This window comes from Monomorium pharaonis, chromosome 5 (assembly GCF_013373865.1).
Source record: "Monomorium pharaonis isolate MP-MQ-018 chromosome 5, ASM1337386v2, whole genome shotgun sequence".
Lineage (NCBI taxonomy): Eukaryota > Metazoa > Arthropoda > Insecta > Hymenoptera > Formicidae > Monomorium > Monomorium pharaonis.
In genome coordinates, this window is record NC_050471.1 from 14063255 (window position 1) to 14078450 (window position 15196).

General features: G+C 34.1%; 1 protein-coding gene across 1 annotated transcript in view; it reads left to right on the forward strand.

Annotated features, from left to right (window-relative positions):
* Window positions 1–1010: 1010 nt before the first annotated feature.
* The window catches only part of LOC118645842, an 18467-nt gene continuing 4281 nt past the window's right edge, over window positions 1011–15196 (forward strand). The window contains exon 1 of the mRNA XM_036287602.1: window positions 1011–1314. Coding sequence (XP_036143495.1) covers window positions 1197–1314 — 118 coding nt within the window. The 5' untranslated portion in view covers window positions 1011–1196. The remainder of the gene's footprint in view (window positions 1315–15196) is intronic.

The window sequence follows — 15196 nt, forward strand, 5'->3', positions numbered from 1 at the left end:
CTTTCGACGAATTATATATTTCAAACAAAATAGATTTACATCCCAAAGAACAAAAAATATATGGACCCTACAAAACCTGTCAATTTGTAATGGCTCGAGGATTATTTCAAAAATGGAAGCAGCCAATATATTATGAATTTGATAAGCCTATGTGTGCGGATACTCTATTAACAATAATTAATAGACTTTATGAAATGCAATATATTGTTGTAGCTGTGACAAGTGACATGGGGCTCACAAACATAAAGCTATGGTACGAATTAAACATAGGAATAAATGTTACCACAAATACTCAAAGACATATACAAGAAACTATTCAAAAACAACATTATATTACACATCCTGCTGATAATACACTAAAAATATATTTTTTTGCAGACGTTCCGCACATAGTGAAATTGGCGCGAAATAATTTGTTTGACTCTGGCTTTACAATTGACGGAAGTAATATCGACAAATCATGTTTAGAAGAATTATTAACGCTTAATGTAGGAGAATTAAAAATAGCGCATAAATTAAACCAAGCACATCTGGACGTCAAAGGCTCACAGAGACAAAACGTAAAACTGGCTGCACAAGTATTTTCGAATACTAATGCAAAAGCTATACGTTGGTGTGGTGAACAAGGTTTACTCAAATCTCAACAATGGAAACAAACCGCCGATGTATTACAAATATTTAATAATTAGTTTGACCTATTTAACAGCAAATTTAAATATGGACATAGCACCTCGCATGCATATGGTATAAATTTAAAGGAACAAAATACCATTCTTGATGAAATGAATGATTTCATTCAAGCAATGCGAATTGGAAAACGATTAACACTATTACAATTTCAAAAAGGCATTATATTATGCAACAAGTCTCTACGTGATATGTTTGTATATATACAAGAGCAATATTCATCAGAAACGCGTCCAATACAATATCTGTTAACTAACAGATTAAATCAAGATCTTCTTGAAAATGTTTTCTTATTTAAGAATGATGGGAGGAGGATATGATGATCATATCCTCCTCCAAGCCCAGTTGAATTAAGAAATAGACTTAAATGGTATATATTGGGCAAACATTTTGGATACACCATTGCATCAGGCACAAATACTGCAGGAGATAGTTCCACAATCCTCACAGATCTTAATGACACATCTTGCGAACTGACAAGTGCACAGTGTGTACAACAGGAAACATGCATGATGGATGTAGGAGAAGAGGAAAAGAGATTAATGAACGTTAAGGAAAGAGAGACAGAAACAATGGACATTGAAGAAGAACTACAAATAATGGATACTGAAGAAGAAACTAGTGAAGGTATTAGCCCGGATCTACAATAAGTGTAGTAAGCCTTATGCCCTTAGGCTTACTACACCTATTGTAGATCCAGCCTTAAAGCGTTGAAATAACTCTTTATGAATTTGTCGCGCATAAGGATCCTACTTATTATATATACAAGGATCCACTTATTATATATATTATTCAAACTTTTCTAGATTGGGTAATAATATATATTTTGTATGTATTTGTTGTGTTTTACATGATTTAATGTGTATTTCTAGTTGTAAACTTAAGTAATTATACTCCCAATTTGCAAGAAGTAGCATTACTTGAAGCTTTGGAACGAAAAACAGCAACAGATTTAATAGAAAAAAATACTTTAATATACATTGCTGGATATGTTGCACACCGATTCCGATCCACTTATTCTCATTTGGGCGTCCCAACCAGAACACTTCCTCATATACCAACTGATTGGCTTTCATTTATTTCCAGAGGAAATTGCATGTATCCCAATACCGACTTTATAAGAGCAGCAGATATTATGAATAGGGAATTTGAAAAATTCCATGGCAACTTTTTCAGTCGAGAAAATAAAATTTTTGATAATTTAACAAATATTGTATGCGCAAAAATAAACAATTTTCCTAGAAAAGTAATTGCATGTCTTGTACGAACTCGTACGTACATAAGATTGAGAAAACTTAATAAAGAAATAGTTGAAAATAATTACTTAAAAAAAAATCTAAAAAAATTTATAGACTTTGTAATAAAAGAACATCTAATAAAATATGATAAAAAATCAGCAATAACAACTGTTTGTACATCCTATTACATCCTATCAAATATCAAGGTGTTGCGGGATGCGCGAGGGAGCCTTGCGACCACGACCATGCGGGGCTGCGGCACGCACCGATCACACCATCCGAGCGCGATTCGCGGGACTCGACACACGAATAGTGTGCGTGCCACCGTTCACTTGTCAAAATCAGGAAAGCAAACCAAGGGTCCTTCCCCTTGGTCACTTGGCGAAACTTATTCTAACGTACGCAGCCCTGATTGAATAGGAGGGATTTACGATCCTTCCCACTCGCGAGCTCCGCCGCGCACCCGTCTTACACAGCAGATCGTTGTCAAACGGAAACCGGAGCAGTAATCTCTCCGTGTCTCGCGGATTCTCGAATTCGGTCAATCTCGCTACTGAATATTCGTGCTCCGAGTTTCCGCAATTTTCTGGATTCGGTTCGCGAGTCTCGTTCCGCCGATTCCAAAAGGAAGAATTACACCATGCGGTGCTGGCGAGCCAATCGGCCCGTGTTCCGGCGTTCAAACGAAACGCGTGCAAATTCGAACGCGTGATCGAAAACACAAGGTAAATGTACAAATGCTAAGACATGCATTTATATCTGAATGTTCAGATATAAATGTCCCAACATTGTACTTTTATCTTAACATTGGTATTATAATGTTTTATTCAATAATGTAGATAGAAAGATGGAAAAAATAGAGATAGAATTATGAAAAAAATAAAAAATAATAAAGATAAAATCATGCTTACAGTACAATTATATTATTTACTAATTCAGTATAGGTTATTTCTCTTATTACAAAGGCATTTTTGTACTGCGCTTGTACTATTCTAAATATTTCTACATAATTCTTCCAAATATCTGCATTTTAAGTACACGCGATTAATATTCTAAATATATATGATTGTGTCGTGTTCGAATGGCGCGGTGCATTTAGACCCAAATTTCATTTTGGCTCCGCTCATCGTGCCGCCATCGCTAATGCGCAATGGTACACCTTTCTTATTACATCATGGGATTTACTACATTAACAGTGTTACTAATCTGCAGAAATTGAAACGGTATTGCCTAGAGAATTTTGTTGGTACCAACATTTTCTTATCTAGTTTTCGGGAAAATGTCGTGTAACCCTCACCTCGAGTCCCTCCCCCCACGTATTCACCTATCAGTCCCCCAGAAGAGATACCACCCCTACCCTCACCTGCAGACTCGGATATTGAAATCTTGGTTGAATTTTCTCCCCCCCCCTCCTCCTCGCCCACGATATTATCATTATAAAATCATTATAATCTAGTAGTCGTTAATCGAATTATTAAAGCAGTTCCCAATGAAAACCGACCCTCTACTCTTGCTCCACCGTGAGTTTGCCCTCGTCCCGGAAGCAATCGACCTCGACTCCTTATTTTTCATAATATCCTCTCTCGCTCCCACAGATTTTATTCCCATTTTTACATCATACTACCATAGTCCTTTTACCGTTCTGGTGGATTTTTTCTATAATTTCTTTTCCCCTTCCACCGCCACGCTAGAAAAATTAGAATAATATAACAATCAAATCTTTTGATCACGTCGCCTGAATTATGTTGCTTTCCACCAAATTATTATCGTTAAATCTACCCTAAATTAATAACATATATATAAACATTTAGACCGCGTAATCTCAATGTCAAAAACAGACTTCAGCGCTTAATTGTAAAAAAACAAATATTTTTGCTGAAAGTTTATTGTATTTCTATGACTAATATTATTAATAATAAATGTTTGTTAAGTTTTAAATAAGCTTTTCATTATTTTAAATTCATAACGACTTGTATTCTATTCCCGACCAAAGTAAGCATCTGGTCCAGTCCCGAGTTAAAGTGATTAAATTCGCTGACTCGAAATTTGGACCAATGGGCGCACGACCTGAAAACGGATTTTAACGTGCATATCGGCACGTTGACCCACATTTTCAAGTCATAAAAGTGCGTTCGACCCAGGCATCTACCCTCGGTCTATTGTGTGCCTACGGAACATTTTAAATCCGTTACGTTTTTCCATGTCTTACCTGCATTCGTTTTTCGAATTATCTTCATTACTTAAACAAAGTTAAATTTAATAAGGCTGGACGTAACATATTTTTCTAGTTTAATTTATAACTTCTTTAGTTTTCTGTAATTAAATTATCCAATTTATAATAATTTATATTGCTTATATTCTCAGACAGCACCTAATACTAAAAGGTGACGAAAGTTGACATTTTTAAGTTATCTTTTCGTTAAAGCCAAAAAACGTCAGTAAGACATTTTTTCGGCAGGTCGAAAAAAACGATATAAAACGCATATCTTTTTGTTATTTATTTTTTGTTACGTATTCAGCAAATTAAAAAAAAATGATAAAAATATATTTTTGACCAATCTAAAATAGTTATTATTTTATATTATTATTATTTAAATTTATATATGACAACAAAATCGTTCAAAAAATTACAAGAATATTCCATTGTGCATATGCTTATAAAGATAAGTAGAATTTGTTTGTATCGACCGAGTACTTTGTGCCTGAAGAGAAAACAGGTATCATGAAAAAGAACAATCAAGAACAGTTCTATCTATTGTGTAATCTGGCGTAGTCGAGCCCTGTCCTAGTGCATGGTTAATAGAAGTCTTTTTTGGGCGCGAGTGTTTATAGACATATTTCACACGAGTGAGTCCCAGATGCGCACAATAACAAACAAACACCACCAATCAAATTTTATAAATTCATCCTAACCCTAACCAACCCAGCAATCTGATTGGTGGTGTCCATTTGTTACTGTGCGCATCTGGGACGCTCCCTTTCACACCGACCAAATTTTTAAACGTACTTATCATTTGGTACATAAATCACTACGGAGTCTGCGTCGCTGTGACTCTATTCACTCTACCAAGGGAAACATAAACTCCAAATGATCGCCGAAGTGACTCCCCACATCATCACTGATAACATATAAAATGTAATGCAAGCGATAACGAAACTATAATATCAAGATACACGGTAGTGGCTCGCGCCAAGTGAAAGCGCAACGCGAGCCTGATCGTGCTCTTTACGCGAGTACACGACTTGCGAGCACCCGAGATTATGGGATCTCAGAAACGATTAAACCGATCGAGTTCTAACTAAGCTCAATCAAAATATTGGGAAGATTTAATTAATAAATTTAAAAAAAGAAAAAGGTGTTTTTATCATTTATATAAAAATGATAAAAAGACCAATCAATGTTGTGCTTAATGCCACAAACCCGTTTGCGATGATCATCGTTTAAATTGCTGTCGCGACTGTTTTTAAACTGTTCTTTTTCTGTTTTTATAACAAAATTTTGTATTTTTACTATGTATTAAATAATAACAAATTATTATTTAATATAGATGTTCAATTTAAAATATATACATAATTATGTTCTAAAATGCATGTACGTGTCCGAAAATACTTAATTAACAAAAACAATTTTTTTTCGAAATGTCATTTTTACGTACGTAATCCCTACTTATCCCAGATAACCAAACGCCTATGAAGTTGCCGTCATGTTGTTGTCAACCGTTGCAGCGATCAATTTCTAGAAACTCGAGACAAGGTGCTTCAGCATTGTGCGTCTTAAGTTGTACTCACGTGAATTCGACACTAGAATAGCATGTTGACGGCAACTTGTTGATGTTGGTTTGCTCCCCCAATGAATTAATTTGTGACAGCAATATGACGGCAACAAGTTGTCGTCACTTTGCCACATCTGCGATTTGACAGCATTGTGACAGCAATATGACGGCAATATAAAGGCATTTTGTTGTCATCAGTAGTCGTCTGCAACATTACTGTATACATATAAAATTACTGTTTGTCGGAGACATTTTACAGCAACATGATGGCAACATATGCTTTATAAATATTAATGACGTGCATATGACTACATTAATACCTTGTAAACCGAATAGAAATGTGTAATTTCTATTCATTATCTAATTATCTAGACAGATTTATACAGATCCAAAAATCGTATTTTTAATTCATTGAATAACGTATACGTTATTCAAAAAATTAAAAATATGATTTTTTAGACCTGCATAAATTTGTCCAAGTGGCAACTCTTTGAATATCATGAGGAAAGACAAAGAAAGAAAATCAAAGTTAAAAATCGGCCATGTTTACCATAAAAAGAGACACACATACAAAAAATTGGATTTTTGTTTACTATTATATTAATCAATGTACGTATAATCAATATGCTATAAATTTAAAATTAACATAAATATAAAAAGGTACAAAAAGTGTACATAAATTTTTACGTCTTATTCATTTAAGTCTAAGGCCAGTATTCATAGTCGGATCTTATATTTAAGATCATCTTAAGTACTGTCTTAAGATGCCATCAGCCAATCACAGAGTTGTATTAGCATCTTAAGATATTGCTTGAGACGATCTTGAAATAAGATTCGACTATGAATACCAGCCTAAGTCTCAACTGAGGGTACTAAGTTCAGATCCAGAATGTCTGTCATTTTCATGAAACTCGTCCTGTTCGGTTTGCTGTACGGGATTTAAACCCAGGAATTGGCCCGCTTCGTGTCTTCTGCGATTACGCTGTTTGTTCACCTGCGTTAGAGTTTCTAATAATGTTGTTCCAATTTCTTTGTTTTCTACCTCGGACGGCTTCTGCAACGACGCGATAAAATTCATCCCTCATCGGCGGTCTAAAATGTGGATTTAATGCAACGGCATCTGTAATGAGAAATAATAACATTAATTTCAAATGCAACTTAACTCTTTAGTACAAAAAATTATATTTTTAAGTTATTTTCTTTGTATATGTTTAATTTGTATTCTTATTTAATTAATTAATGGATAATCATGCCAAAAGAATGCTATTTCTTTAATATCACATGTGATCGTGATATACAAAAAAAATCAGCGCCCGAATTCATAAAATAGATCATTAATACATCTATAAATATATATATATATATATATAAACTGTCTGTGGAAGAAGAAATAAATTATTATGAAAAATTCATTGACACTTAAGATTTACAGGTCGTTACAAATTTGGAAAATAAAATGGTAAAATTGATTAAACTTAAAATGGACACATGCATACGTTCCAAAACAGATGTTCTATATAAGTATACTAAACCTTAGAGCTAGACTTCGTAAATAAATTTACACAATAATTATTATTAGGCATTAAGACCCGCCGCAGATATTCTGCAGACTGACATAGGCATTTATCCATAATATCTTTGTTTAATCCTCAGAGTTTATATCGGGGTGGTCCTCTTTGCCTACGTTCCCGATTGCCTACTGCTTCGTTTGCACACACAAAAATAATCAAGGCACAAAATACACATTGCACACGTGACGCTATTGCACACGTGCACATTGCACACGTGATATTATTACGTTTATACACATTGCACACGTGACGCTATGCACACGTGGACATTGCACACGTTATATTATTACGTTCATACACATTGCACACGTGACGCTATTGCACACGTGCACATTGCATACGTTATATTATTACGCTCATACACATTGCACACGTGACGCTATTGCACATGTGCATATTGCACATGTTATATTATTACGTTCATACAAATTGCACACGTGCACATTGCACACGTGATATAATTACGCGCATACACATTCCACACATGACAATTACCACGTGCGTTTGCGACTTTCCATGCACCCCTACCGACGCACAGTGGGGCCATATGACACGTTTTGTTTCAAAAAAGTCTAGAGCCCGTAATTTTAAAGCAATCTTGATGCTTTTTTTTTAAATAATTGTCTTAAAATTTGCAAGAGATCCCTCGAAGCCGATTTAGAAAAAAAAATTGTTAATAATTATTAAAACATATAAACACAAGAACTTTCACATGAAATGAGACTATGATTACCGAACGATTGTCTACAACTAATTTCAATGGCTTGATAAACGTTTCTGAATGTGTGTGTGTGTGTGTGTGTGTGTGTGTGTGTGTGTGTGTGTGTGTGTGTGTGTGTGTGTGTGTGTGTACATGTACACACATATATATTTGTACCCATTTTTATATAGGTATTTATACGTACATACCTAATACACATATATGTGGATGATTTATGTACATATATAAATATATGTATAATAAATAAATAAATCTGTATATATATGTATATACAGGGAGTCTGTATATATCTGTATATATATGTATATACACTGTATATACATATGTATATACAGTGACAGAGCATACTGGTCACTGTTCATAAAAAGGTAGATGGGATCGAGATGAACATAAAAGTTCAATATTGTTGTGGGTTTGGTCTGCTAATAATCGAGATATAAATTTTTTAAATTGTGCGAATGAGATCGCGCCTTGCGCGCCGAAGGAAGGGCTCGAGCCGCTCGAGCCATAGCACGGCCTACTGTTTCAAGCATTGGCTGCCGGCGGCGGCGGGGGAAAGAAGAAGAAGCGTAGCGTCGTCGCCGTTTCCACGTCTCGCCGCACTGCGCCTAAGCTCGCGTCGATGGCTGCTACGCATACTCGCGATTACATGACGAGATTATAAATTATTAATAAAAATAGGACAAATTTAAATCGTAATAAACTTTTGTAAATAAGAAAGTCGAAAGAGAGAAAGCGATGGAAACGTATGGAATCTGCAAATAATATAATATTTGCCGCATCAAATTCTCTCATCGTTTTTTATGGAATATTAAATTAACGAAGATTTATCACGATTGATTCTTTATACATTCTCCTTTCGTAACCATCTTATTAGAAAATTACGAAATGCACGAAATACTATCTAATATACTAATCTAATATACGAAATATACTAATATGCACTCTTTGTAAAATAACACGATAGAAAAATATTCACGTTTGATCTAACGACTTCAGGATAAATTATTCGATGCAACTTCTATGGTAATTATAAGTAATTAGAGATCAATGTTATGTCAAGTATCGTTAGTATGGTTAACTAGAAATGATTTTCTCTTGTATATGATAGAGAACTTCGAATTTCTTCTATTGTTAATACATTATAAGTCACTGAAAATCTGTCGTAATTAATAATGCAATTAAAGGTAAAAGAAACTCTGAATTCTTTTATTCATTATTGAATTTTTTATTTACTCTTGATTTGTATGTAAAATTGAACTTTGTACTTTTATACTTTGTAATTTAGCAGGAATATCTTTCCCTCTAAAGTATTTACACGATAAACGTCATTTTCAACAACAGTTCCAATCAATATTATTAGAGTTTCATTAAATGTCATAAAATTTTTTTAACAAGATTACTATTTTTTAACATTTTTAACATTAAACACGATACGACACTCAGAAAGAAAGTATCGTGCTGATTATTTATCGCAGTTTTAGTGATAATTTTTGATAATTTTTTTTTCGATCGTGTGTACACTAAAAATATAAAGAAATGATAATTGTTAAAATTTTATTCAAATTACACATAATGAAAGTAGAATAGTACAAACTAAAGATGTTGTTAAACGTGGTAATATTTACTGTATTTGTGTACTACGTAGTGCTTGAGAGAGAAAGAGGGAGGGGGGGGGGAGAGAGAGAGAGAGAGAGATAGAGAAAGAGAGAGAGAGAGAGATTGATTGATTGATTGATTGATCTTTTATTAGCTTTCTCAGCTATTTTCAATACATATATATACAATTTTATGCTACATCATTAAAAACAAATTCTTTTAGCATTCGTTTAAACATTTCTAAACGATTACAATGTTTAACTTCGTGTGGTAATGCGTTGTACATTAACACACCCTCATAAAATAAACTTTTTTGCGCGCTTCTTGTTTTTCGGAATTCTATAACAATATCCCCTGTCTGCCTAGTTTCGCGTTCTCCCTCTACTATTCTAAGTCTATTACTAAATTGCTCCGGCATCATATTATTTAAGATCTTAAAAATAAATATGCACATATTGTAATACAGCCTTTGTCTTATGGTCATAAATTGCAACGCTTGGTGCATACATTTAACTTTGGTACGTTTGTCACATTGCAATATGACTCTCATAGCTCTATTTTGCGCTATTTGGAGCCTACTTAACTGTGTATCCCCCATATCTATTAGTAGCGTTGCACAATACTCAAAGTGAGGTGCTATAATTGTCTTGTATATCGTACATCTAGTGTAAGCCGAGATAAAGTTCCCTATTCTATTTAAAAAACTTATTTTCTTCCCTATTTTCTTTAGCATGTAATCACAGTGACCGCTGAATCTAAGTCTATCATCAATAATTATGCCCAAGTACTTTATTATTTCTACGCGCTCAATCTCATTTCCATCCAAACATCTCACAATAGTATTGCCTCTCAATTCTTTCCTTATACCTCTAACTAACATATATTTTGTTTTCCCCGCATTCATCTTCAGTTTATTAATATTCATCCATTCCTCCACTACGTTAAATGCAATATTCAATTTCCTCTCTATCTCCGCACTACTCTCACCTGTTACATATATTAACGTATCGTCCGCAAACATTTTTATATTACACACATCCGAGCAAACGTTAACAATATCATTCATATATATTATAAACAACAATGGACCCAATACCGAACCCTGTGGCACTCCGTATTCCGTAGTCAGTATCTTAGACCATCTATCATTAAATTGAACTTGTTGCATTCTATCTTTTAAGTACGACCTAAACCATTCTAGAACTGTTCCTGTAATACCATACTGGTATAATTTCTCTAATAATCTTCCTCTATCAATTGTCTCGAAAGCCCGTTTAAGATCTACAAAAATAACTCCTACTATTTGTCTCTCACTAATAATCAATTTCCATTCATCTATAACTGTTTGAATTGCTGTTTCACACGAGTAATTTTTCCTAAAGCCCGACTGATGTTCCGTTATAATATTATTACTTTCTAGGTAGACCTCAATTTGCTTTTTAACTATTATCTCTAATACTTTTTTCATATATTGGTAATATATTAATAGGCCTATAATCACTTGCCCTCTTAGGTTTCTCTACTTTTGGTATTGGAATTATCGTGGATGTTTTCCACTCTTTCAAGAAACAACCCTCACTCAATGACTTATTTATTATATCACAATATTTCTCTTCTATGACACAAAATACCGTTTTTAATATATCGCTAGTTATTCCTTCTTCTGTACCTTTCTTTTTTGGTAATTCCCTAATGATTTTTCTTACTTGTTCTGTCGTAATTGATTCAAATTTTTCTAGCTCTCCCATCTTTTCAATACAATAAATAGTTCTCTTATTTGTGCTCGTTGTATAATTTTATCTATAGATTTTATTATGTCTTTAATACTTTGTATATAATATAAGTTAAATTTATCAGCTATATCACACTCTATATTATTGTCTAATATTTCAAAATCTATGTTTCCTACAAATTTCGCGCCTATTGGTCCTCCTCTAATAATTTCTTTTAATGATTTCCACATAGTTGTGGGATTGTTACTATTATGATCAATCATGTTTTCATAATATTCTTTTTTCTTTGTTCTAATTAAACTAACTACTGCATTTCTTTCTATTTTAAAATTGTTGCCAGTTTTGTTCCGTGCTATCGTACAGTGCTTTTCTATAAGCCTCATCTCTTCTAGTCGCTAGCTCTTCTATTTCCTTTGAATACCATTTTTTCCCTTCCCATATTTTTGGTATTCTAAAAATTTTCTTAGGTGCTGAGATGTCTAGCGCATCTACAATACTATTAATTAAATTCTTTGCCTTTACATTAATATCTAACTCATTAATATCTAAATCATATCCTTTTTCTAAATTACTCTCCACTAGCTTAATAAACTCATCCGCATTATATCTACTATAATCCCTGCCACTGAATTCTTTATATTTATTTACAATCTTGTTCGTATTTATCACAACTTATCCACGCATGATCCGTTATCTTAGGTTCGTACTTGACTTCTACATTTATATCTTTATTCGCAAAAACTAGATCTATAATTGTTCTACTATTTTCGGTAACTCTCGTTGGTTTATCCACATACTGCTTCATACCTAGACTTTGCATAGTCGTTAGTAGTTTATTTGTATAATAAGAGTCTGTCATACAATCTATATTAAAGTCTCCTAATATTATACACTCTTCTTTTATTGTTAATTCTTCTACTATCTCCTCTAAGAATCCTATAAACTCTCCATGTGACGCACTCGGTGAATGATATATTACCATTAACACTCCTTTAAACAATTTCTCTTTTACTTCTATTGCAACGCACCACACAATCCTTTCTAATTTTTTCAATACTACTATTTCATACTTGATATCGTCTCTTACATACAGAGCAACTCCCCCTGTATTTCTATTTTCCGCGTCGCATCTAACCACACTATATCCCGGTACACTTATTTCACTGTCTTCAATTTCCGCAATCAGTCTCGACTCCGACAATGCAATAACTGCCGGATTTAATTTCTTCATAATCTGATGCTGTATCTCGTCCTTATGTGCCATTAAACTTTGCGCGTTTGTATATATTATCTGATCTCTTCTTTCTGTAATTGCTATTTTTTGGCTTCCCATCCACTTCTCCTCTTCTCCTCTTCGATAGCCCTCTTGTATGTCGGGTATTCCGGATCCAGAGCATCATGATCGTCTTTTATTTTTAAATTATATGTTTTTATTTTAAACATACAATTTACACATTTGTTCTGCTTCTCTCTACATTCACTTGCTTTATGCTTTCCTGTACATTTATGACACGTTTCATCTCTCGTACAGTTTTTTGCAATGTGGTAGAATCCCCAGCACTTGAAACATCTCTTTATGCTGAAGTGATTGAACACAGGACATTTCTCCAGCCTATATTCAACTTTTCTTTTTTTAACATCAATTCATGTGTTACTTCATCTACTTCAATTATTAAAGATCTACCTTCTTTTCCTTTCCTTCTAGATTGACTATCATCCATATTTTTTCTTTTCGGGATTTTCTTAACTATGCTTATACGAGATTCACCAATACTATTCTGTTTCTTTATTGTATCTATTAGCTCATCGTCATCCAACTCTATTTCTTCCTCGCTAATATTAACAATTTTTATTTTCGGCTTCTTTTGTACTGATTCTGTAACATTATAATTGTCACCTAGTTTAGACTGTACTACATCTTTTAATTTATCTATTTCTTCTACGGTCTCACATCCTAGAATTACTGTTCCTTCTCTTCCTTTTCGTACCTTTGTTATCCCCATTGGCATATTCTTAATATCAACTTTTCTTTTATTATTTTTTTAGTGGTCTCACTTTCTTGCTGAGTCTTCGGTTTGATGATTATGATGTTTTCCTTCTTTTTCTTTATTGCCTCACTGTAACTGCCGCGCACGTTTCCGCTGACGCCTGCATTCCTCCTCGTATTATTTTTCGTAGGTCTTCCATTTCTTGTTTAATAGCTTTTATTTCCTCTTGCACTGTTTCTTTAATCAGCATTTTTATTTCTCGTTTGCATGCCATTTCATCTTTCATCTCTCTCATAGTTCTTACTAGCCAATCAATTTTCGTATCCATGCCCATGTTGACTCCTATCGCTCTGCTTCCGCCACTTCCCGTCGATCCCGTAGAACTTAGTCTTTCTCTTCCGCTTCCCGTCTGTATTGGTGTTTTTTCACATCTATATCTTTTTCACTGTCTACTGTGAACTTCTCATATGGGCCAGGACAAGACACATATTCTCGATTTCTGTCATACACCTTATGTTTACTTGCACATCCAGGATGGAAGAAAAGTTTGACACATGACTTATATGTCACGACCTGACTTTTTATTTCCTTCTTACATGCGGCACATCTATATTCCGCATATTCATCGACCATATTAGTAGGTATCGGCTGATGCCGATCCTATCGATACGGGCGCCCACTCACGTACGTAACTTTAATTAATATACACGTCACTATAAATGTCTACCTGTCGCGACATGTATGACCCGCATGGAAAATATACTGATTTTCCGCATAGATCCACGCACTCTCGCTAGAAAACTTTGGTCCTGTTTGGTCCTTACGCTTATTCTTACAGCCACGACACCTTTTTATAATTTCTGTTCACTTCTTAATCACTTTAAATTAACTGCATTTGCGGAGCGATCTTTGACACGTCCATCACGGTAGAGACGCCTGAGAGAGAGAGAGAGAGAGAGAGAGAGGAGAGAGGAGAGAGAGAGAGATGAGAGAGAGAGAGAGAGAGAGAGAGAGGCAGAAGAGAGGAGAGAAAGAGAGAGGAGAGAGAGAGAGAGACGAGAAGAGAGAAGAGAGAGAGAGAGAGAGAGAGAGAAGAGAGAGGAGAGAGAGAGAGGAGAGAGAGAGAGAGAAGAGAGAGAGAGAGAAAGAGAGAATAGAATAGGAGAGGGAGAGTGAGAGGAGAGGAATGAGAGATATAGAATAGATAGAAAGACGATAATAGAGAGGAGAAGAGAGGTGTCATACTAAAATGCGCAAAATACTTTAAACATAGTATGTTACACTCTTTGTAATAACACAGAAAAATATTCCCGCTTTGATGTAACTATTTCACGATAGCTTAGGCGCGATGCTACGATAATTATGCGCAAAAATTAATGTTCAAATAGCATGTATTGTTAAACAACAAACGCGGGATTTTCTTTTATAACCATAGAAAACTTACATTTTCCTTTCTACTCTTTTATTGCATTAGTAATTCACGACAGATTTTCAGTGACTTTATAATCGTATAACAATCAGTACTTGACAGAAATAATTCGAAAGGTCTTCTATCATATAAAGAGAAAATCATTTCTAGATTAACCATAATAACGATACTGGACATAACATGAATCTCTAATTAGCTATAATTACCTAAAAGTGGCATTCGAAAATGTATCCTGAAGTCGTTAGATCAAACGTGAATATTTTGATCTATCGCATGTTAGTTTACAAGAGTGCAATATTAGTAATTTCGTATTTAGCTTAGTGATATAGATAGTATTCGTATGCATTGCGTAATTTTCTAAAAGATGGTACGAAAGGATGAATTAATAGAAGAATCATCATCGTGAATAATATCTTCGTTAATTTAATATTCCAGTAAAAAACGATGAGAGAATTTA